The sequence below is a fragment of the Dinoponera quadriceps genome, unplaced genomic scaffold (genome assembly GCF_001313825.1).
Source record: "Dinoponera quadriceps isolate SergipeBrazil2010 unplaced genomic scaffold, ASM131382v1 scaffold4585, whole genome shotgun sequence".
In the NCBI taxonomy this organism is placed as follows: domain Eukaryota; kingdom Metazoa; phylum Arthropoda; class Insecta; order Hymenoptera; family Formicidae; genus Dinoponera; species Dinoponera quadriceps.
The window spans coordinates 34,917-60,507 of record NW_014559030.1 but is presented as its reverse complement, the minus strand read 5'-3'; the positions used below and the strand labels follow the sequence as shown (position 1 = coordinate 60,507).

At 48.6% G+C, this 25,591-nt stretch overlaps 1 protein-coding gene across 1 annotated transcript; it reads left to right on the top strand.

Annotated features, from left to right (window-relative positions):
- The first annotated feature begins 318 nt into the window (after positions 1-318).
- On the top strand, positions 319-25,490 carry LOC106750116 (titin). The gene is made up of 39 exons (XM_014630217.1): positions 319-783; positions 3,678-3,720; positions 3,811-4,085; positions 4,172-4,368; positions 4,438-4,659; positions 4,769-5,103; positions 5,217-5,565; positions 5,620-5,858; positions 5,974-6,203; positions 6,272-6,415; positions 6,474-6,731; positions 6,796-6,939; positions 7,028-7,300; positions 7,368-7,913; positions 7,991-8,468; positions 8,549-9,129; positions 9,276-9,818; positions 9,901-10,155; positions 10,224-10,367; positions 10,842-11,243; positions 11,375-11,776; positions 11,999-12,221; positions 12,367-12,539; positions 12,890-13,029; positions 13,107-13,623; positions 13,703-13,846; positions 13,924-14,178; positions 14,301-17,002; positions 17,072-18,074; positions 18,218-18,616; positions 18,706-19,225; positions 19,439-19,610; positions 19,713-19,899; positions 21,687-22,026; positions 22,105-22,831; positions 22,927-23,265; positions 23,337-23,493; positions 23,583-23,749; positions 23,841-25,490. The coding sequence occupies exons 1-39, from the start codon at positions 645-647 to the stop codon at positions 23,979-23,981; spliced, it is 14,505 nt and encodes a 4,834-aa protein (XP_014485703.1). The 5' UTR covers positions 319-644; the 3' UTR covers positions 23,982-25,490.
- The last annotated feature ends 101 nt before the right edge of the window (positions 25,491-25,591 follow it).

Here is a 25,591-nt window from a genome sequence, read left to right as displayed (position 1 = left end):
CGCGCGGCTCCTGAAATTCAAATCGCAGCGAGATGACGCAGCTGTGATTTATATCGTAAACGTAATTTCGCAGATGTATTTCATGTCAAATACCGAGGTTTTCGACCATCCTCATCCCCGAACGTCACGCGTGTCGTAGCTGTGACACGCTATATTATTCTTCATCTTCCTGCTCGGCGTCCGTGGACACCGGGCATCGAGATGCTCGACGTCCCCACCCCAGCCATGCCAGCCACCCTCTCCATCTCCTCGCGCGAGGGCTCGTGGTCGGTTCTCCTCAAGTCGTAAGCCATCCAATTCGCATTCGACCGACGTCTTGGTTTAAAGAATCTCGGGGACAAGACCTTTGATGATGACTTGACTTCTGCCGACTGACTGGACTGAGCCGCGGCCACACCAGCAGGGTACACGAAACGATATCACGGGGCAAAGCGGGATAAACGTGAGTGATTCGCTCCGGTTTGTCGTTGTGCATCGGGAATTGGTTGAATCCCGAGTGACGAAACGCTGCGCCGAAGAGGAGAGAGACGCAAAACGGAGATATCCGCAGATCCCCTTAGATTAGTTAGCAGTTAAGCCATAAAGTTTCGCGACGGATCCGCCATTCGAAGGATCCGCGAAGTTATTGGATTCCACGGCCTAAGATGAAGCGACAACAGTCCCAGGAACAGCAGAGGCAGCTGCAGCAGCGGCAACAGACTGTCATGCAGGAACAACAACAACACGTCCAGCAACGTACAGAAAGACAAGTCACGCGGCAACAGATCACCAGTCAGCAGAGAGGTCAGTTGTGGCGATGTGTTTAAAGGACGGAAATAGGGAGAAACTTGAAAGGATGAAATAGAGAGAGCTTGGGAAACGTTACGGGAAAATCCGCGCGAACAAATTCGAAATCTCGCGTCGGCATATTTGCGTAATTGTGAGATTATCGCAGGTCAATTTCTGGATCCGATTCGATGGGAATACGAATGACGTGTCATCTCTTCGTACCGATCGAATCCTTTCATCGGTTTCATTGCCACGACGGAAACGGAGAATATCAGTAGGAGTTGGGTATATTTCTTTCGGCGAATATTCCGTCAACGAACACTTACTCGCATTCTATTTTCGTGCGAGGAGCACGGTCCCTGCGAGAGCTCTAAAGATAGCGTTCTCCGCGCTCTTCGGCGTGGCTGTTTCAAAAATTCTTCCATGCGCCCTCGGCGCAAGGAGGATGGCGTCGCGTTACACGACCTCCATTTCGATCTAAAATGCGTTATTGTTTTACAGAACGTCGAAATAATCGGGGTTCTATATTTAGCTTGACGCATTGTGTCGTTAAGGTTAATGCTGTCAACTCGAATTTTATCTATTAATTACCACAAGGAAGCTAATGCACTCGTGTCGTCTCTGAGCGAAGAGCTTGAAGTAGAAACTTCAATAATATTTGCAAATTATTTGCAATACAAGAAGAAATTTTGCAATACGTTGAGAAAGAGGGTCTGTGTGTATCCGATTATACTGTTGAAGTGTCTGCTATTGTGCAACGCGCAATTTATTATTCCGCCATGCTGAACGTTTTGACAAATGGAATATTGGAAAATCTCCAAAGTGACTCGCGAAACTTCGTTTCAGAAAGACGTCCCTCGTTACGATCTCGTTGGCGTTGCTTCCTCTAATTCGCCGCGATGTTTCACGCGGGCTAGTCTCGGGATATAAATTTAATTTAATTATCTATCAGTCACACTAGACGAAATAAGAGAAACGAAATCGCATGTTATTTTCATCAACGTGTTTTTCTCTGTGCTCATTTTCCTTAATACCGACAGACCTTAATTAATCGGACTTTTACGGTGAATCCGACGAAATGCGAATAGTTTTGAGCGAAATTTCAGAACAGAAATCAAACTTCGAAACGGAAGAAAGTCCGAGGAATGACGCGGTACTCGTCGTGATGCTCGTGCACAAATACGACGCGTCGCGCAAATTTTTGATAGAGTAACGGTTGCAGATTTAGATCTCCATTATCGAAGATAGTTCCGCACCGTTGCCAAATGCGTAATACGTTAAGGAACGAAGAAAATGGATGTACAACACACTACATACACTGCCAAGTGACATAAACGTCGGCGAACTTATGAATCTTGGTTCCATCGATGCGCATCGAAACGTGTTGGATTATATTTCAACGCGCATTAAAACTAAAAGAGACAATGAAATACAGTAAGCAGCGCCGTTACGCTAGCAGTTAAGGCGTTAAGCTTTCCTACTTTTTATCCGCGAAAAGATTGAATATTTACCGCGAGAAATCCCGACGAAAGTGTGCGACGAGCGCCACTCTGTCGTGGATTGTTTCTCTAACCGATGTCATTGTCAAATCATCGAAAGTCGTGTATTATTGTCGGAGAAAAATCAGTTTCGCAGAATATTTTTTTGGACGCATCGGAGATCCCAAACAGCTGATCGCATCGAGCGCATCTCGGCGTCATCCGCATGAGACATGACCGATGATCGATGTACAAAGAAATAGGATGCCAGAAGAAGAGAGCGACGAGAGGGAAACGATCAGACGAGCGGGGCAGAGGGAAGGAGGGGGGAATTCGCGAGAGGCGGAGAACACGAAGGGAGGGAGAAAAATCTCTCCGTGAATTTTCGCAAATCGGAAAGCGCGAAAAGATATAAAATATGTCAATCTCGCGCGAAAATGTATGTACACGCGCGTGAAGGAGAGAGAGAGAGGAGTGTTAGACTCGATTTTATTTTGGTCAGTGACTACCTTTGCGTAACGGGAAACGCGATTGGTCCGGGCACGGCGTAGACGCGCCGCGGCGCGTCGCGACGCGCAGCGCCGGGCAAAGATAGTTGCGCCTAAAATGGATCACGGTAACGTGATCCTCATCCGAATGCAAAAATACGATCCCGTGCTTGTAGTTACGTCCTTCGCCCCCTTCGCGGCTCCGTGGTTCCGCGGTTCGCGAGCGCTCGTGCCGCGGTTGCCCGGCGCGAAATGCGAGAAAAACGATGAATTTTATTGCAGGTCAATTTTGGCCCGTTAACTCTAATATATTAATTAAATGATGTAAATAAAGAGAAGGGCTGAAGAAAGGGCCATGTCTGATCGCGTGTGCGCGGAAGTGTTGAATTATTTTTCCCTTCTTGCGATATCAAATTACTATTTCGCGCTCCGAATTTTTCGAATCCTTCGCCCGGAAGAGCCAAGTAACCGTTGGTTGTCCCCGGAAGAGAAATCGCCTGCTGATTAAACAAAACTGTGCGAATCGCCATGTATAAATTATTTCGCGCATTTGTTTGCTTTATGAGTATACATGTTGCTTCTTCATATTACTCTTGTCGTACTTCCCAACTGGGGTAGAACGAATCGAGGAAGCGAACCGTTGACGCCGTTTTTTTCCTGTCGCCGTTACGCGCGATGGCGACGCCGCATTTTTTCATCAAGTTATGTCTACGCCGGGACGCGCTGTAATTTAAACCAATTTGCTCGTTAACCCGGCAGAATTGACCATTGCGAAAATGAAGGTTTACGGTCCAGCGGCTCTCTTCGGATCAAATTTACAAAGTTTTGCATGGGATGAGCGAATTTAGGCGAAACTTTTCGTATGATCCGTGCTGATGCGATATCTATTAATTTTCCTCTTATTCATCGTACTTTAACTACTAACTTTCATTTTTCTTTGTAGTTCAAGGGGAGATCGTGATGCAAACAACGCCAACGTTACCAGTGTAAGTAACGCGACATTTATCTGCTACAGTTCTTGTGAGAAATTAACGGATGTTGTTAACGATGCTCTTGATGAAATCTTCTCAACGTAGATTTACCGGTAAACCTGGCGATCCCTCGCCGCCCATTTTCGAACGAATCTTCAAAAACGCGCGATTCGCGCAGGGCGGCAATGCAATTTTCGAAGGCTGCGTCCGGGGTAATCCCAAACCGACAGTATCTTGGACGCATAAAGGCGCGCCGTTGTTGGAATCACGAAAGATTCGAATGTCTTATGACGACGGTACCGGAGTGGTCACGCTCCAAATTAATCAGATCGGTCCAGGGGATGAGGGCGAGTACACATGCAGTGCTAAAAATCAATACGGTGAGGATTGCGTGCGAAGAAAGTTCCGAAAGTTTGGAAATCGCGGCGAAACGAAGGAGGCTAACATTTCTTCTCACACTTTCCAGGCGAAGCGATCTGCTCCGTTTACATACAACCCGAGGGATTCGGTCCCCCGGCGACAGACAGTTACAAGAAGGAATTTACGCAGAGCGAACAGAAGATGCAGACCGGAAGTCAAGTCTTCCAGCAACGAAGCTACCAACAAACGATAGACAAGCGAAGCTACATGAATGGCACATCGATAAGCATCGAGGACTTTAAGGTAATTGTAATTCGCTTTACCACTCCTGCAGAACGATCTTTATCTCCCCTTTCCTCTTCGAATCTGCAGGTTGACACCTTCGAATATAGATTGTTGCGCGAAACGGAGTTCCGCGAGTCGATCACTCGCCGTTTCGTCGGTGAGTCCGACACGCAGATCTCTACGACGGTCGATCACACCTTAGGACCGGTCGCACCTCCGCAGATCACACAGAAGCCCAGAAACTCGAAACTCATCGAAGGATCGGACGCTGTCTTCACCGCGAAAATAACCGGCAATCCTAAACCGAGGGTGAGTTCGTGGTAGAACGTTACATGGAATTTAATCTTACAACGTTTTGCCGGCATTCGACGGCTGATTGTTATCCCAATCTAATTGTTCCTCGTATATCGTGACGCAGTTAACATGGTTCAAGAACGGCCAGAGAATCAAGGATTCCCAACGCGTGGAGACGAGCTATTCGAATCAGCAGGCCACCTTACGAATCCGAGTCGCCTTGCCGGAAGACAGTGGCCATTACACATTACTGTCCGAAAATCCCCAAGGCTGCACCGTCAGCTCCGCTTACCTGGCGATTGAAGCCAGCGATCAGGTAGATCAAGCGCATCAAAGGGAGTTCATTCAGGCTCAACAAGTAGAATCGACCAGCGAGTCTACCGATTCCGGCAAGGTATTGCCGCCAAATTTCGTCCGCACCTGCACGGATAGGGAAGCTACCGAAGGCAAAATGACAAGGTGCGTCTCGACTTATTATTATCGATATTTTTCTTCTCCCCTTTCCACGATTTCAATAATAACGTCCAGCATATACGTTAATAGGAGGTATTAACGAGACAAATGATTTCCAGATTCGACTGTCGCGTGACCGGCCGTCCGTATCCCGAGGTGACCTGGTACATAAACGGCCAACAAGTCGCCAATGACATGACACACAAGATCCTTGTGAACGAGTCCGGCAACAATTCGCTGATGATCACGAATGTGAGTCGCGCCGATGCCGGTGTTGTGACGTGCATCGCTCGAAACAAGGCCGGCGAGACCTCGTGCCAGTGCAATTTGAGCGTGATCGAAAAGGAGCAAGTGGTCGCGCCGAAATTCGTCGAGCGCTTCGTCACCACGAGCGTGAAGGAAGGAGAGCCCGTGGTCTTTATGGCGCGCGCAGTTGGCACGCCGGTTCCGCGAATCTCGTGGCAAAAGGTAATTCGTCACATCGCGATGTCTCGCAATTTCTAACGCCGACTGCTCCTTCAGGACGGCGTGCCGATAACCCCCGGCCCCGAAGTGCGTATGTCGAGCGACGGTAGCGGCGCCTCGACTTTGGACATCCCGCGCGCCAAATTCTCCGATGCGGCCTGGTACCAGTGCACCGCGCAAAACGTAGCCGGTTCTACCGCGACCCGAGCGCGGCTCTTCGTTGAGACACCGAAAGGAACGGCCCCGGAACCAAGACGCCTGAATTTACCCCGACCGACGAAAGTCATCGAACCAGAGTGAGTCGCGTTTGTTTGTGCAAAAAAAGAAACTAATAAAATGTCTTGTCTATCGGTAAGTCGAATAATTTGGTTTCCGTGTAATCAGATGAGAAATAATAAATAACGTTTGCAGACCAGCGCCTGGCCCCGAAGTGATTTATCTGAGACACGTGGAGCGCGCCAAACCTTACCTGCCGCCACCTGAGGAAGACAAAATTTACCCGCCGCCACGTTTCATCATCCCCCTGAGGGACGTTCATCAGATCGAAGGTGGACGAATTCACTTCGAGGCCAGAATCGAACCGGTGGGCGACCCCACTATGAGGGTGGAGTGGTACGTCAACGGCAGAGCACTCGACGCGAGTGAGTAATGCATCTCTTCGATCAGCCGATGAAGCACCGATGACGATTGACTTGTCTGTCTTTTGCAGGTTCCCGAGCAACATCCATCTTCCGCTTTGGCTTTATCTCGCTCGATCTCATCAGCATCGTCATTCAAGATAGCGGCGAGTACTTGTGCCGCGTCGTAAGCTCGACCGGAGTCGCCGAGTCTCGCGCCACCCTTAGCGTGACTTGTGAGTAAATTACTTTACGTGTTCGCGCGTTCGCGATGAAAAACTTGGCATCTTCCAGCTCGCGCTACGATTGAGCAAACGAGCCAGCACCCCGACAGCCTCCAGTACATTCAACAGCTCGAGGATTACAGCAAGTACCAAAGGCAGGAGAGCGCGGAGGAGACCTCTTCGCAGCGGCCGGTTTTCATCCGTCCGCTCCAGGATCTTGGTGAGCTACAGGAAGGTCGAAACGCCCATTTCGAGGCGCAGTTGACTCCTGTTAGCGACCCTACCATGAAAGTGGAGTGGTACAAGGATGGAAAACCAATCACAGCCAGTGAGTATTAATGTCCGACGATTCCGCTGACACTTCCGCTGAACGCCGAATAATCACTTTCTAGGCTCAAGAATCACTAGCATCTTCAATTTCGGATACGTCTCTCTTAATATAATGCACCTACGGGCTGAAGATGCGGGTTCTTACACAGTACGAGCTGTGAACCGCTTAGGAGAGGCCCTCAGCTCCGCGACTCTCCGTGTCTTCGGTGAGTCTGAGAGCCGTACAATGGCCGATCGTCTTTGAGCGGTCGCACAACATTCTGACCGACCGATCTCTTTTTTACTCTTGCGCAGCGCGAACGAGCGTAACTACAGACTTGGGTATCCCCGAGCAACTGAGGTACATCGAAGCTGCCGAGGAGTTGGAAGCGTATCAACAGGCCATGCACCAGAAGTATGTGTATGAGCAGCCTGAACCGAGCAGCCCGCCGGAATTTAAATCGCCTATTAAGGATCAGAGCAGCATACGAGAGGGCGGCTTTGCCCATTTCGAGGCACGCCTCGAACCGGTCGGCGATGCCGATCTCCGTGTCGAATGGCTCAAGGATGGACGACCTGTAGAAGCTAGTGAGTGATCGATAACGATCAAGACACTCTGTCATGTCGCATACTTATCGTTGATTTTTCCAATCAGGTTCCCGGATTACAACCTTCTTTAATTTCGGTTACGTGGCGTTAACCATCAAATACGTAACGATACACGACGTCGGCGTGTACACCTGCCGAGCCTACAACCGAGCCGGCGAGGCTCGCACCACTGCTCAATTGAGCGTGATAAGTAAAAACGACGTTATTTACGACAGCCAACACCCGATGGGCCTGCAGAAGATCCAATTCCTCGAAGACTCGAGCAGATACACGCGGCAGGTTCAGGAAGAGACTCAGGTTACGCAGGCACCGCGATTCCTGGGCAATCTCAAGGGCACCAATAAGATCGTGGAGGGCCAACGAGCGCACTTCGAAGCGCGTGTCGAGCCTCAGAGCGATCTCACTATGAAGATCGAGTGGTATCACAATGGCAAACCCATTACCGCGGCTAATAGAATCCAGACGTACTACGATTTCGGATACGTCGCCATCGATATTCTACAGGTCCGGTCTGAGGACGCCGGCACGTACACCGTGGTGGCCAGGAACTCCCGCGGAGAAGCTCAACTGTCCGCCACTATGGTCGTAGAAAGTAAGGCTTGAATTACAACAATAAGACTCTAATAATGAAAATTTCACGATTTATGTGGTTATTTTTTTCTACCTCAGCACGTTCCAGCGTAGACACCAGCAGTATGCACCGTGGAACTTATGAGAAGACTCAACGTTTGGAGGAGTCGAAATTCATCGAACCGCAATATCACATCGAAGAGATCTCCAAGTCGAAGCCAATTTTTATCCAGCCGTTGAGCGACCCTAAGCCAGTTAGCGAGGGCAAGAATATTCACTTGGAGTGCCGTCTGGAACCGATGGGCGATCCGACCATGAGGGTCGAATGGTTCCAGAACGGACGTCCTGTCACGGTTGGCTCCAGATTCAGGACCTATTACGATTTCGGATTCGTCGCACTCGACATAGTGCACGTTACCGTGTACGATTCGGGCGAATACACGGTCAGAGCCACCAATCACTTGGGCACCGCGCACACTTCCGCCTGCGTGCGAGTTATCGGGAGATCCGACATCGTCACCGAAACGCAGCACGAGCAATCGCTCGAGCAGATACAGATGTTGGAGGACTCGTCCAGGTTCGTTCTCTCCCGTACGATATCCGTCCAAGTGATTTCAAGATGATTTATTTCACTTCTTCTTCTATTCGCTTCTATAGATATCGCAAAACTCAACAAGAGGAGGTCACCGTGATGCAAGCACCGCAGTTTACCCGGCCGTTGCACAATATCGAGACCGTGGAGCTGACCAACGTCCACCTCGAGTGTCGTCTTCAGCCAGTCGGCGACTCGACCATGAAAGTCGATTGGTTCGTCAACGGACGCCCGGTGAAAACCGGCCACCGATTCAGACCGTCTTACGAATTCGATTATGTCGCTCTGGACATTCTCGGTGTCTATCCCGAAGACTCTGGCGTGTACACCTGCCAGGCGAGGAATCAGCTCGGCGAAGCAGTTACCTCGTGCTCCGTGAGAGTACACGCGAAGAAGGACCTACTTCTGGAATCGCAACATCCCGAAGGACTGGAGAGAATACAGTATCTCGAGGACGCTTCGCGATACAAGAGGCACGAGCTCATCGACGAAGTCGTCCGTGTGAAACCGAAATTCATCACGAAGCCGAAGAGTCAAGAGAACCTCCGTGAAGGGCAACACGCCCACTTCGAGTGCAAACTGGAGCCGGTGACGGATCCGAATTTGAAAGTCGAGTGGTTCAAAAACGGTCGTCCAGTAACGATAGGTAATAATTTATCCGTCTCACCGTTTCTTCCGTAATAACGACATCGTCGCCTGACTACCATTCTTCCTTCTTCATGCTTACTTTCAATCGAAATGTCATACTCATAATCAAATCAAACTAGATTCGAAACAAATCTATTTTTGCAGGACACCGATTCCGTCCGATTCACGACTTCGGTTACGTCGCATTAGACGTGATCGACCTGATCGCCGAGGATTCCGGCACTTACACCTGTCGTGCGGTTAATCTGATAGGCAGCGACGAGGTGTTCTGCACCTTATCGTGCCGTTCGACCGCTCAGATTCTGACGGACACGCAAAACGAGGTCGGGCTCGAGCAGATTCACTACCTCGAGGACAGATCCAAGTACCAACGAGAAGAAGTTATCGAAGAGACCACCACTCAAGCGCCCATTTTCACAACTTCGCTGAACAACGTCGAGATAAAAGAGGGTCAACGAGCGCACTTCGAGTGCCGATTGATTCCCGTGTCCGACGCTACCATGAAAGTCGAATGGTTCCACAATAATGTACCGGTGAAGGCCGGCTCGAGATTCGTCGAGACGAATAGCTTCGGCTTCGTCGCGCTCGACATCATGTACGCATACCCCGAAGACTCCGGAACGTACACCTGCAGAGCCAAGAATATCATCGGCGAAGCTATCACTTCCGCAACCGCTATCGTTCACTGTAAGTGGATTCTACTCGAATAAAAAGAAAAAGTCGTTTTACAATCAATCTCAGTAGAGCATTCATTCACTTTTATCAACAGCCAAGAAATCGATCTACACCGAGACGCAGAACGAAGAAACGCTTCAGCGTCTCCGCACTTTGGAGGACACGTCTCGTTATCAGCGCAAGACCACCACCGAGGAAATCGTCACGCAGGCTCCTGTCTTCACGATGCCGATAAAGGATCTCCGCGTCGCCGAGAACCAAGCGGCGCACTTCGAGGCGCGTGTCATCCCGGTTGGAGACCCGAAGCTCAAAGTGGAATGGCTGCGAAACGGCGTTCCCATTTCTGCCTGTAAGTTCGCTACTTGAAATTACGTATGTTCCATAGACTCGTTTTATTACCGCTTCATCTTTCCAAAGCAAATCGCGTGACGACTATGCACGACTTCGGATACGTCGCCTTGAACATGAAGTACGTCAATCCCGAAGACTCTGGCACATACACGTGTCGTGCGACGAACGAACTCGGGGAAGCGGTTACTTCGGCAACGTTGTTCGTCCAATGTAAGTATGCCGTTGTGTCGACGCGCCATTCAGCTATCACGTGAACATGCTTTTCGCATAATCCGCAAGCGAATTTATAAAATAGAATCGACGACATTTGTTCTTAACAAATCATGTTGAAGATCCAACACTAATAATTGCTTGCTACGATCAAACTAAAAACACGTAGTGTTTAGAAGATCGATTTTTTATCAAACTGTCGATGCTAAACTTTATATATTTTCTCGCTGAATCGCGTAGCTCTGTTGCTGAATTTATCACAGCAGCCACCAATATCTGCTTATGCGATACATGGCTGAAATTTTTTGCTCTTGGTCTTTTGTTTTTTAACTTTTGCCTTCTGACTTATAGTCTTTTGGCTAGAACCCTTTACTCGTAGCCTTTCGTCGACTGTGTGTTAATATAAAGTTCCGTTAATGGCTTACACAATTACAATACAATTACGTTATGACGAGAAATTCTTCTGAAACACAGCCAAGGCGGCCTTGCAATTTGAATCGCAACACGAGAGTGCTTTGACGAAACTCCAAGCCCTGGAGGATACCTCGAAATATCAGCGTCGTGAGGAGGATGAGATCGTGGTAAATGAAAAGCCATCCTTTACGGTCCAACTGAACGGGCCTACCAGCCTAGTCGAAGGTCAAAGCGCACACTATGAGTGTCGCATAGAACCTTATCCCGATCCTAATATGAAGGTGGAGTGGTTCCACAATGGCAAACCACTGTCCACCGGCCACAGGTACAGAACTACCTGCGACTTTGGATTCGCGTCGTTGGACGTGTTGACCGTGTATGCTGAGGATTCGGGCACATATACTTGCCAAGCCACCAATAAATTGGGATCGGCCAAGAGCTCGATTAATCTCGATGTGAAATGTAAGTAATAGAAGAGTTGCATCAATTTCGTCCCTTAGATTTACAATTTTTCGTAAGTCGTATCTTATCTTGAGTTTTCCCTCTCACGCGTGATTGCGCGATCTGAACATTCAATGAAAATCGCTTTTCAGCGCGAGCATCGATTATTCGCGACACGCAACACGAGAGCGCGTTGAAGAAGATACAATTCCTCGAGGATGATTCGCGATATAAGCGTGTGACCGAGGAGGACAAGATCATCGCCGAGAAGCCCGCTTTCGGCCGACCGTTGAAGAACATCGAACATCTGCCGGAAGGCAAAAGCGCCCATCTCGAAGCTACGCTGACACCCGTGAACGATCCGACCATGATAGTCGAATGGTACAGAGACGGGCGTCCTATTCCTCAAGGACATAAATTTAAAACTACCTACGATTTCGGATACGTCGCTCTCGACATCCTTTACGCTTATCCTGAAGATTCTGGCACCTATATGTGTAAAGCAAGGAACGCCGTTGGCGAGGCTGTTACTACCTGTGTAATTAGCGTGGATTGTAAGTGATATTTTGTGTTCTCACTCAATGTCGTTCTTTTACAAGTAGAATATATTATTTCGACATCAGCCGTCGAGTAAAATTTTTTCTTACGAATTTTTCGAAACAATTGAAAGAGTGAGATGATTAAACGAGAAGTGAATAACTTCTCGCATCTTACCAAATTGACAAGTGTGAACGAATTAATTAAAATATATAAATTATTCTGATTCGTGCAAACAGCGAAGCAAGGCTTATACCTCGACACGTTGGACGCCCAGCGTTTGCAGAAGATTCGCCAACTGGAAACTGTCGAAGTAAAGAAAGAAATTGAGAAGGAGGTTATTCACCAGAAACCTGTGTTCTTGACGCCGCTGAACAATCTGGATCACCTCAAGGAAGGCGAACACGCTCATCTGGAATGTCGCGTCGAGCCGATCAATGATCCGAATTTGAAAATTGAATGGTACGCTTACGGATAACATTACTTTATGCTGTATCTCTGATAGAGAAATTAATTGTCCGGCTTCCAAATTTATGTCAAATAATGTAATGACAATTTCGATGTATTGCCGGGTAAATCGACTGAATTTTGCCTTCTGATTTAATAGGTTTGTCAATGGAGTTGCTATTAAAACTGGTCATCGTTTCCGTACTACACATGACTTTGGCTATGTTGCTCTCGATATTCTTTACACCTATCCCGAAGATTCCGGTACCTACATGTGCAAAGCTACCAATCTGGCCGGCGAAGCAGTTAACACTTGCACCATCAAAGTTGGCTGTGAGTATTCAATCCTGTGACGCATGTTTAAATCTGAATATTTGTGGAATTCGATCGATTTAGCGTTAATATACATTATTTGGCATAATTGTCAGCGAAAAACACCCAATATCCGCCGCCCAGTTTCCTACCCATGAAAATTTCGAAAATACCTACCGACAACGATAATACTCATCGTAGAAGAAGGCATCCAAGAGGACAATGCTGCTTTAGAGAAGGGTTTCTTTTAAAATCCGTAAATTCTTGCAAGCTAAAGTGAAACGCGTTAAAATAGATCAAATCGAAATGAAATGAAATCGAATCGATTTCCCGAAGAAACGAAGTAGTTGTGATTTATTTTGTGACTTCAGCTCGTCGAAGTATTCTCCTGGACACCCAACATCCGGACGGTCTAGAAAAGATTCGAGAATTAGAGGCTCAAGGACGTCCCGCGCGATTGGAAATCGAGGAACCACCAGTGACACCGCCGAGATTCATCACTGAGCTCAGGGTAAGCTACAGTAACAACGATATCACGGTTATTGCGACAAAAGAAGAGAGCTCACATAACGAGAAACTCCTTTTCAGGGCACGACGGAAATATACGAGGGTCAGACCGCTCACTTCGAGTGCCAAGTAGAGCCATTGCACGACGCCAATTTGCGAATCGAATTCTTCCACAATGGCAAGCCGTTACCATCGGCAGCGCGTTTCCATGTAACCTTCGATTTCGGATACGTTGCCTTAGACATCGGCCACGCCGTGCCCGAAGACGCAGGCCAATATTCAGTGCGCGCGATCAACGCACTAGGACAATGCGTGTCGTCCATCGAACTCAAGGTAATCCCGCGAGACAGCATTATCCTGGATTCACAGCGGCCGGAAGGAATGGACAAGATCCGAGAGCTCGAGGCACAGCAACCGTGGAAGAGACCGGATGTGCCGGAGCCTCAGACCCGACAGCGACCTGTCTTCACTCAACCCTTGCAAAACATCGACGGCATCGCCGAGGGCCATACCGCGCACTTCGAGTGCAGGCTCATACCTGTCGGCGATCCTATGCTCAAAGTGGAGTGGTTTAGAAACGAAGTGCCTCTCGAGACAAGTAAGTTAAAAACCGACTTCAACTTCTCGAATACTATGTACTTGGCGCAAAGCTGTCATTCGCCGCGATATCCGTTTAGGTTCTCGAATTACGAAAGTGCACGACTTTGGATTCGTATCCTTGGACATCGCTCACGTGCGCGACGAAGACGAAGGCGTCTACATGTGTCGCGCTTCTAATCCATTGGGCGAAGCTGTTACCACGGCTTCGATGAAGATTAAGAGTAAGTGACTTCCCGAGTCGAAATCTTTCTCGATTCAATCAAGTGCCAAATTTATAATCCGTCGCTCGTATTAACAGCCAAAGCGAACATACAACTCGACACTCAGCATCCGGAAGCTCAACGTAGAATCGCTAAGCTAGAAGCTGACAAGGGACTCGGCCGACCTGAAGAGCCGGAGAAGGTCTTCGACAAGCCGATCTTCACGCAATTATTAACCGGCCCCACCGAGCTCTGGGAAGGACAAATGGCTAGATACGAGTGCAGGGTCGTTCCCGTTGGCGACGCGAGCCTGAGATTCGAATGGTACATGAACGGAGTCGAATTGAAAATGGGTAAGACACACATCTCTATGTTATTTCTCGAAACTAGATCTTTGTTTTCACGTTTATTTAATATTTATTTAACGATCGTATTCGATATTAACAGAATGTTTCACAAATACTTGATCATTTAGGCTCGCGCTTCCATGTAAGCCACGATTTTGGATACGTGACACTGGACATCCTGAAGGTGATCTCCGAAGACTCCGGAGTCTATACTTGCAAAGCGATCAACAATGCGGGCGAGGCGGTCTCGTCGATCTCGCTAAAAGTGAAGGCGCGATCTGCCATCGATTCAGATAGCATACAGGCGGACGCGTGGCAGAAGATCCAACTAAAGGAAGCGGAGATGAATAAGGTGCCGGAGATGTTCGTCGACACGACGCCGCAGCAGGCGCCAGTCTTCACCAAACACCTCGAGAGCTACGACAAGCTCGTAGAAGGTCAACGCGTTTACCTGGAGGCTCAGGTGGAACCACGAGCGGATCCCAACTTGAGAGTAGAGTGGTTCAAGAACGGCATACCCCTCCAGACTGGAACCAGACTCCGTAGCACGTTCGATTTCGGTCTGGTGACGTTATCGATCAACGGTCTGAGAGCGGACGATTCCGCGATTTATACTTGCAAAGCGACCAATCTTCTGGGAGAAGCCGTATCAACCTGCAGCTTGAAGATCGCCGATCGTCATTGGCTCTTGGGAGATACTTTGCATCCGGACGCTCTGCCGAAGATCGACGCTCTGGAGCAGCCTCCGGTGAGCTCTATCAAGGAAGCGGAGCCCGTCTACGAAGAACCGGTGTTCATCACTCACCTCAACAACGTGGAGTGCGTGGAAGGCGAGAACGCTCACTTCGAGTGCAACGTAGAACCATCGAAAGACCCAACCATGAAGATCGAATGGTTCCTGAACAACAAACCTTTACCGACCGGCGCAAGGTTCAAGTCCACTTACGATTTTGGCTACGTCGCTCTGGACCTGACTCACGCTTACGAGGAGGACTCTGGAGTGGTTACCGTCAAAGCTACCAATTCGAAGGGAAGCGCGCAGACTTCGGGTACCTTGAAATGCACCAGCAAGCAGAACATCTATTTGCAGACGCAACACCCACAAGGAGAAGCCGGATTTGAGAAGGTGAAGGAGGCCGAAGACGCTTACTTGTCCAAGTACAAGAGACCGGAAGATGTTCCCGAGCACGATTATCCCAAACCGATCTGGACGGTGCCTCTTTTGCCAGAATTTAAACTGGGAGAGTCCGAACCACTGCATCTGGAGGGACAAGTCGAACCGAAGGATGATCCGAACTTGAAGATCGACTGGTACTTCAACGGGAAACCCTTGGAACATGGTTCACGCTTCAAGATGACCAGCGACTTTGGCTTCGTCACTTTGGACCTGACGGACGTTTACGAGCGCGACTCCGGCATTTACACTTCCAAGGCTTACAACAAAGCAGGCGAGGCCTTCACGTCGACGACAGTTTATTGCTCCACGAAGGAGAATATCATCGAGAAGTCACAACATCCCAAAGGTAAAGAGGGCCTCGAGGCGATTCAGGATTTGGAGGAGTCCCTGAAACGTCAAGAAGGACTCCCGCCGGGTGAGGAAGAGGGTCAACCTCCGATGTTCACGTCGCAATTCGAGAACCTGACTAATCTCTCCGAGGGAGAGATCGCCCACTTCGAAGCGTCTCTCATTCCCACCGGAGACCAAACCATGGTGGTTGAATGGTTCTACAACGGCAAATCGTTGGAAGCCAGTCATCGCACGAGAACCGTTTACGCCTTCGGCATGGTCGTGCTCGAGGTTCTCGGCACTAAGATCGAGGATTCCGGCACCTACACCTGTAGAGCCACCAACAAGTGGGGTAAAGCGGAGATCAGTGTGCAACTGGAATGCGTCGACAAGTCCAAGGGACAGAAACCGAAGTTCACCACGCAGATTCAATCGCTGGAGGGCCTGAAGGATGGCCAGTCCGCTCACTTTGAGTGCACCCTGATCCCGGTGGGCGATCCTCATATGAAAGTCGAATGGTTCCACAACGGCAAGCCTCTTCGACACTCTTCTCGTTTCAAGATGGTGTCCGACTTCGGTTTCGTCGTTATGGACATCGCCGGGGTGATGTCTCACGATACCGGCGAGTACGTTTGCAAAGCTAGCAACAAATACGGCGAGGATTACACGAAGGCCACGATCCGCTGCTTCGGTAAGAGCGGAGTCTATCTGGACTCCTTGCAGCCGGACTCGCTCGCCAGAATTCGAGAGCTCGAGAGTTACACCGGAGAGCAAGCGACCACCCCCACCACTCCCGTGGCCGAACCGCCGAAATTCATCACGCAGATTGCCGACATCACGAAACTTGTGGAGGGACAGTCCGCGCACTTTGAGGCCAGACTAACTCCGGTGACCGATCCCGACTTGAAGGTCGAGTGGTATTATAACGGCAAGAAGCTACCCCACGGCCATCGATACCGCACTTTCCACGACTTTGGTATCGTCATCTTGGACATACTCTATTGCTACGAGGAGAACTCCGGTGTTTACGAATGTAGAGCTGTTAACAAGTACGGCGAGGATTCTACGAAAGCGACGCTCAAGTGCTTCTCCAAGGCTAATCTCGTGTTGGAATCGCAGCTGCCGAAAGGTATGGAAGGAGGCCTCGAGAAGATCCAAAGCCTCGAAGACGCGATGATCCGTACGAGGGACGAGAAGGTCGTGGAGGAGCGCGGCAAGGCTCCGGTGTTCACTGTGCCCTTAAGTAACATCGATGGTCTGCGCGAAGGAGAAAGTGCGCATTTCGAAGCGCGATTGACACCTACGGACGATCCAAAATTGAAGGTGAGCTTTCTTTCGATTGGTGTGCGTTGAATTTATTTCCGTTTTATATCGTCTTCTTCTTACTCGTAGGTCGAATGGTTCTGGAACGGCAAACCGTTGCGAACGGGATCTCGTTTCCGCACCTTCTGCGACTTTGGTTTCGTCATTTTGGAAATCTCGCCTATCTACCCTGAGGATTCGGGCGAGTACAGCTGCAGAGCGACGAACGACTACGGTGAGGCGGTGACAACGTGCACGATGAAGTGCACGGGCAAACGCAGCATTATCTTAGAATCCCAACTACCAAAGGGTATGGAGAGCACGATTGACAAGATCGCGGAGTTGGAAGGCCTTGGAAACGTTCCGGGTCAAGCCAGTCCCGACGATGATACCGGGAGACCGCCTGAGTTCATCACGACTCCTTCTGATCTAACCTTGGCCGAGAACTCTCTCGCTCATTTCGAGTGTCGACTTCAGCCGATCAATGATTCCAGCATGAGGGTCGAGTGGTTCCACAACGGCAAGCCTCTTCTCGCCGGAAGCAGAGTGAAGACGATCCACGACTTTGGCTTCGTCATTCTGGAAGTCGCGAATTGCTACCAACGCGACTCCGGCTTGTACACCTGCAAAGCCACCAATCGTCACGGCGAGGCGACGGTATCGTGCAAGCTTCAAGTGCGCGGTCGTCAGGGCATCATCTTGGAGCCTCAATTACCGAACAACTTCAGAACCGGTACGGAAAGCATCCAGAAATTAGAAGAATCCCTGTACAAGAAGGACGAGATCTTGGCAGAAGAGGAAAAACCGAACCCACCGAGATTCACCGTCGAGCTTAAGGACATCGAGGTCGAGGAAGCTGGACCGAGTCACTTCGACTGCAGAGTCGAGCCTGTCGGTGACTCCACTATGCGCATCGACTGGTTCCACAACGGCCGGCCCTTCGCGACAGGCTCCCGTGTTCACCAGATCAACGACTTCGGATTCATATCCTTGGATATGTCCTACACGTACGCGCGAGATAGCGGCGAATACGTCTGCAGAGCTACCAATAAGTGGGGCTCCGCTACTACCAAGGCCACTATCACTTGCAAATGTAAGTATTTTGTTAAACAAAGAAATTCAAAAGTAATTTAACTTCACCGAAGAAAGCAGAAAATTGAATCGAGCTTTTTACGAAGCCCGCTTCGTTTAACTTATGTTGCGATGTGCAACGAAGATAATCCTATTGTTTTACAGCCAAGAAAACGATAGACTTCGACTCTCAGCTGCCATCGGGAATGAGTGGCGAGAAGTTGAAGGAGCTGGAACGAGGACCGGTCACTCAAGCTCCCGCGGAAGAAGCACCGCGTCAACCACCTCATTTCATCACGCAAATTCAATCAGCGACTGTTGACGAGTCCGAGCCAATCAGGTTCGAGTGCCGCGTGGAGCCCAAGGAGGATCCCAATTTGCGCATCGAATGGTACAGAAACGGCAAATTGATACCTGCAGGGCACAGGTATAGGACGGTTTACGACATGGGATTCGTATCGATGGACATCCTGTACGTGTATCCCGAAGACTCCGGCGAATACGTTTGCAAAGCCATCAACGATCTTGGGGAGGACACCACTCGCGCCTCCGTTTCTTGCAAAAGTATACCTTTCGATCCTGCTATTTTCTATTTTTTAGCCATATCTCAGTTACGTAACCGTTTTCCAAACTGACAAATGTTCGTTTTGCAGAACTGCCGAGTATCATTCTGCAGAATCAGGTGCCAAAGGGCATGAAGAAATCCGAGGCCTTGATGCAGATGGAAGCGACGATCAAAAAGTACACTTCGGAGGTTCATTTGACCGAGGATGACCTGTACGACGCGGACAAGAAACAACCACCTCGTTTTGTCACGCAGATTCAAGATCAGACCGATCTCGTGGAAATGAACAGCACCAAGTTCGAGTGCCAACTAGCACCCGTGGGCGATCCGAACATGAAGGTCGAATGGTTCTTCAACGGCAAACCGTTGCCCCATAAGAATCGATTCACGCCCATCTACGACTTCGGTTACGTGGCGATGAACTTTGGATGGGTCTACCCGGAAGACAGCGGCGAATACTTGTGCCGAGCTACGAATCTTTACGGTATGGACGAGACGAGAGCTATAATCAGAACTGCCGGAAAACCGGGAATTATCTACGAGTCACAGCTTCCGAAAGGCATGAAGAGTATCGAGAAGATCAGAGAAATGGAAGCAGCATGGCAGATGTAAGATGTGCTTCCTTTATTGCGTTCATTTGCTTCTTATTTTATTTATCTATTAATTAACAGAGAAAAGAATTAATGAAACGCTTAACATTCATTTCTACATATTCGGGAAACTTTTCGAAAGAAGAGTCGTAATATTTCCCAAACACTGAATTTATTTGTCTTTATTACGATACGAAATTTGTTATTCGACAATTCGTTGACTTTTTATAGCGTACCGGAAGAAGAAGGTGAGGAAGAGAAGGTGCGCTCGGCGCCAGTCTTCGTGAGCAAACCTGAACCAGTGACCGTCGAGGAAGGTGACTGGTCCAGATTCTGCTGTCGAGTCACCGGACACCCGAGACCTCGAGTCATGTGGATAATCAACGGACACACAGTAGTCAATGTGAGTTGAGATATATCATTTCCGATATGCTATAGAACGATGCGCAACATTTTCGAGGAAGTATCTAATATTATACTACATTGTTTCTTTTTCCTTTCACAGGGATCCCGTTATAAGCTGACGTACGACGGCATGTATCATTTGGATATTCCAAAGACCAGGCAGTACGATCATGGAAAGGTAGAAGTGATCGCAAGGAGCTCCGTCGGTGAAACACGCACGGAAACGACATTGACGGTCAAGCAGCGAAGCGACGATTACCGTGGTGTACTGAAAAATTCACCAAGACGTAAGTTTATACTCGAACGTAGACAATCGTACACATACACGCTCGTGGATTCTTCGCGTCATGGTAGAATGAGCTGAAATAGAGCGATGAGACACGTTTGACGTATAAATACGGTTAATAATACTCTTGGCTTCGATTTACCAATGACTCTCAGTATTATAGGAGAATTATATTTATCGCGAGGAATCCACGCGCGGTATACAATTTGAACGATTTACAACGGTACAAATATACCACACGTGAAAATGAAAAAAGGCGGTTGTGTAAGCCTCGCCAATTACTATTCACGAGTAGAGATTCGTATTTGCGACCGAAACACAGTACATAATATATATATCGATACGACACATACATTCCATTGGAGCACAGAAAATACTCTAGACCAGTCGCACATGATCCTTTCCTTCCTTATTGTCCGTTTAACACTCCAAAGCCACGAAAAGCACCTCGAGTCCAGCAGCTTCTTCTTCTTCTCCTTCTTCTTCGTCATGGTTGGGATTATCGACGGGAATATTAGAGCAAAATCGTCTTAGATCAAAGGTATGCTTGGGTTCTCACATCGACATTCAGGTATGGAAATCAATCGTCGGAAAAAAAATGTTCGTATAGTATTATTCCACGTTTTATCAGTGTTTTTTTGTTTCACGAATATGCGGAGGAGAGTATTTGATGCCGCCCATGTGTGGAATTGATGAGACGTTTTATACTATCGCGTCGCACTTTTGACTGACAAATGATGACGCGGAAAAATTATTTACGAAAATACTATCCTCCGTTCATCCCTTTTTTTTTATTGCGCTGGAGAAAACGGGTTTATTGCTCATCGCCGCAATATCCTTCAGCCATGTCTCGTTTATTTTTACTTTATTTTATATAAACTCGCGCAATCTCGCGTCGCGTCAAATATATATATATATATACTTGCAGTATTTGTTTAATATTTATTTATGCATCTTACCATTGATCGTGCTGTTCTTTTGCTGGCAAAGTGATTTGCTAATATCGAGCAGATCTCCGTATTTCTCTATGTCGCGTAGTCAATATAATTTAATCCTAATATCTACTACTGTGTTTAATTTGTTGTTTTTTTTTTGGAGACATGCATCCTTGACATTATCCGTTCTTGCTTCGCGCAGGAAATAGCAAGCGACTGTACGTCAAAATTAATTCGTCGAAAAAGAAGCGAGGTTCGACGAGTTACGCGTAATTGCTCGATTGATCTGACGAAGAAACTTTGCGGAGGATTTGTCTTGTCCTCTTCTCTTTTTTTTTTTAATTTTAAAGAGAAACCTTCTCATAACACGAAGGGGAGCACGTTCGTAAGAGACAAACGATCTCGTCTAACAGTGTTTTCGATAGGCCTATGGTATGATAAGGTGAAACAAATTGACCTATGCATTAACCGCGTGACATAACTGAAATTCCCCATATCCTGCTCGATCCCCGTTATTTAGGTGTCATCGATATGTGTTGCATCGTCATTCACGTACTGTGTCTTAAATATCGTCAAGTTCCCGATAGGCTTTGTTCTCTCGTCGAGGGAAGCGCAACGTTGCTTCACGAAGGTACATCGGATCTTCCATTTGATCACTCTATAACGCACGATCCGCTACATATTTCAGCAACGATGCATGCGAGCTCTAATATTTTCGCGAAGAAACGTTGTACCTTACAGCGAAGCACGTTGCATTCTCTATCTAGACCAACCGACCGATACGTCCGCTCGAAGCACGCGTTCTCATTTATAACTTGTGCGGGACGCACGATCTAACACACTGTTTCTTCAGCGTGGTACGATTATGGGCTAACACAGTACCAGAGCGAGCGGCAGAACACAGAGCTCGAGCGCGTGTTTGACGAACGTCACCAGACCGTGTCCCAGGGTATCGGAATCGCCACGGAGCATCTCGGACCGAAGGTCATCAAAGAGCCCGAGACTGACTGGCAGAAGTCCGTTAAGAGCAAGAAGAACGAAGACTATTATAGCAAGCTGATGAATCTCGAGGAGGAACAAATACTCAAAGAGTCCAGATTGAGGGAGGCCTCTCATCAGTTCGCCATTCCTGGCGACACGGTCGTCTCAAATTCCTTGGCAAAGGGAATGGCCCAGAAGTACGAGGAGAGTTTGTAAGTATCGCGATTGAATAGGTGGATGCAGCGCTGAAAAAGTTACCTTTTCTATGATGATTACTGTCTCGTTATCAGGGAAGAGCAACCCGAATCACCAGGGCAAGAACCACCACCAGCGAAGTACGCGAAGAAACCGTTCGTCACCGAGGTGGACATCGATACGGAACGCGTGAAGGCCACGGGAAAATATCCGCCGGGGCCGTCGGAGTCCACGGTTCACGGTCGCGAAGTTCATGTAGCCAAACAGAAGCAGACGCAGAAGGAAGTCAAGGGCGACCTGGAAATCACGAGAAAGATCACAGCCACAGAGACCACGGAGGTCGAGCACAAAGGGAAGACGCAGGAACGCGTGGTTCAGGGCCAGGTGAAACCAGCGAAACCACCCGTCTTTACGAAGAAGATTCAGCCCTGCAGAGCGTTCGAGCAGGAGCAGGCTAAATTCGAAGTCGAATTCGACGGTGACCCGTTGCCGACCATCAAATGGTACCGCGAGGACTTCCCGATCCAGAACTCAGCCGATCTTCAGATCTACACTTTCAGCACGAAATCGGTGCTGATTGTCCGGCAAGTTTTCATGGAAGACTCCGGCGTCTTCTCCGTTATCGCTGAGAACAGGGGTGGAAAGGCCAAATGCAGCGCCAACCTGGTCGTGGAGGAGCGCAGGAGGCAACCCGGACGTGGTGGAGCGATTCCACCCAGTTTCTTGTCGACGATCCAATCCACCTCGCTAGCTACCGGCCAGCTCGCCAGATTCGACGCCAAGATCACCGGCACCAAACCTTTGGACGTTTATTGGCTCAAGGTAATCTCGATAGGGCGAACGAATCTATCGATTCGACTGGCAGTTTGTCCGCAGCGAGAGATTTGGATTTTAATGTATTCTCATTTTCGCTGCAGAATGGCAAGAAAGTGACAGCGGATATCCGCTACAAGACTCTGGAGGAAGACAATACGTACACCCTTCTGATCCTGGAGACGGTTCCGGAGGACACTGGCAAGTACGAGTGCGTCGCGATCAACAGCGCTGGAGAAGCGCGTTGCGAGGCGGAATGCACAGTTCGCGGGCCCCAGTCCCCGGCGAAGACCGCGAAACCCACAACGCCGACAGTGGAGAAAGCGCCAACCGTCCTGGAGCCATTGAGGGATCAAACTATCAAGGAGGGGACTTCCGTCGCCTTCGCCTGCAGGATCACAGGGAAGCCCGTTCCCACCGTGCAGTGGAAGAAAGCCGACAAGGTAGCGTTAATACCGATGAACCTAACGTTACGAATAAGCAGCTTTACTCGAAACGTCCGTCGCGCTTGCAGGTGATCAAACCGTCCAAGTACTTCCAAATGCAAAAAGAAGGCGACCTGTGCACTCTGAGGATCTCCGAGGCGTTCCCCGAGGACGAGGGTGTTTACAAGTGCATCGCCAAGAACCCAGCGGGCGAGGTCACCACGTCCGCCAACCTCCGAGTTCTCGGTAAGAGAAGAGAGAGAGAGAGAGGAAAATGGAATTTTACCTCATCCTTTCCGTGCCGCGCGAACCATTTGTTTTCTGTTACCGATCAGCGCCCGACACAGCCGACGTTCTGCCGAAGCTGACGCCTCTGAAGGACCAGATCGTGATGGAAGGACAGCCGGCGCAGTTCAAGACCCAAGTTAGCCCGGCGAAGCCCAAACCGACGATTCAATGGTATCGGGAGGGCGCTCTGATCCCGCAGTCGCCAGACTTCCAGGTAAATAATTGTCTAATCGCGGGCAGAATATCGTAGCGCAGATCTCATTGTCTCTCGAGCGACACTCACCGGGGAAATGTGTCGCTTTCAGATGATTCACGAAGGCAACAACGCGGTGCTACTCATAGCAACCACCTACGAGGAGGACACCGGCACCTTCACCTGCCGCGCTACGACTTCGGCCGGTACCGTAGAAACGTCCGCCAAACTCATCGTCAAAAGTAAGAATTGAATCCAAGATACAGATTCGATTGCTAACACGATACGCGATTGGATACTCATATTCATACAACTCCAAGAGACTGCCGGAGACGAACATATACTCGAGACAGTGGCATGACAAAGTTAACTCACGTATGACATTTAGCAAATTAATCTTGGTAACTAACCACGTTCGACGTTGAAGAAAGTAACATTTAACTCCTTCGTCCTGTTATACGTCACGCGCGTCGGTTGTTCGATTGCAACTTATCGCGACGGTGATTCGCTCATTATTTCGTAATCGCACACAACGACTCGCCCGGAACGGTCAGCCAATGATCCTCGATGGCGAAACGGATGCAAAAAGGACGTGTGCAGTTGGACATCGAGTCCGTGGATTTTTCTAATACATAGCTAATCGTTACTCGATTGAGCGCTCGCGTTTAACGTAATCGTCGCGACTAACCATCGCACTCTCGTGTCGTCTCAACGTACGATCGACCGTCTCCGCGCAGCACGATTCACGCCGTGAATATCCGATCGAGAAATATTTTTTACTTTTGTGCTTTGTTCTTTTCTTGCCTTCTCCCTGTATGAAACGTAACCCGTCGATCTACCGCTAGTATCCCTCCGCCACAAACACCCTCTAATCAAAAGTATCGTACGCGTCCGGGGAGTTTGTACTAACTCGTCGTGTTTTGAGAATAGCCGAGCGAGTGAAACGAGGGAGTAATTAATGACACTCGAATGAGAGGCTGTGTAACCACGCAAGGCATACGTATATATATCTCAAAAAGAAATTATACCGTGAGAAACATATCATACGCAACGCGGGTCGCGAAGGTGGTGCTGAAAATTACGCGTGCCGTTAATAAAGGCACTATATCGAATATCCGTGCGAAAAATCGGAGCTGCTCTATGGTGCGATTGATCGGGACAAGCGTATGATTTTTTACAAGCGCGATGATTTTTAATATCGATCTAGGCGGGTGTGTGTCCGATCGAGAGAGAGAGAGAGAGAGAGAGAGAGAGAGAGAGAGAGAGAGAGAGAGAGAGCGAGACGTCGTTCTACGAATGTCCCGCGCCGTGTTACATTTCGACCTTAATCTCAGGACAAAAGTGTGATTCTTCGCAACCTCTCGTCTACGATAAACTATCGCTACCAGTTCTGTAAATAGGTGTTCTATTATCGTCGCAAAATATACGCGCGATGTTAACGAAGATCGTGGATGGAAAGGAAAAAAAGAGGAAAGATTAATGGCGGTGCGATTGCGTCAAACACGTAACTCGTTTACTCGTTCGCTGTAGTATCGATATTTACTATAAAACAGCATATCGCAAAGTGGAAAAGTATATATATGCATATTTACATACACATATCATCTTCTCGCTACATATGTACGCCCACTGCTATTATAAATACTCACTTTTAATAGAGAAATTTCACAGCGGCACGGATAGGGATACCGTCTAACGTTTTACTAATCGACTATTTATTATTGTACAATGAAAGTCCCAATAAAACCGAATGTTCGAAATACGTACAAGTCTCGTTTGTTGCCGTTTCGACAGCCGTCGTCTCTAATTGTTAATAACACATACCTTCGTCGTGAATGACGATTTCAACGCGACATCACGATT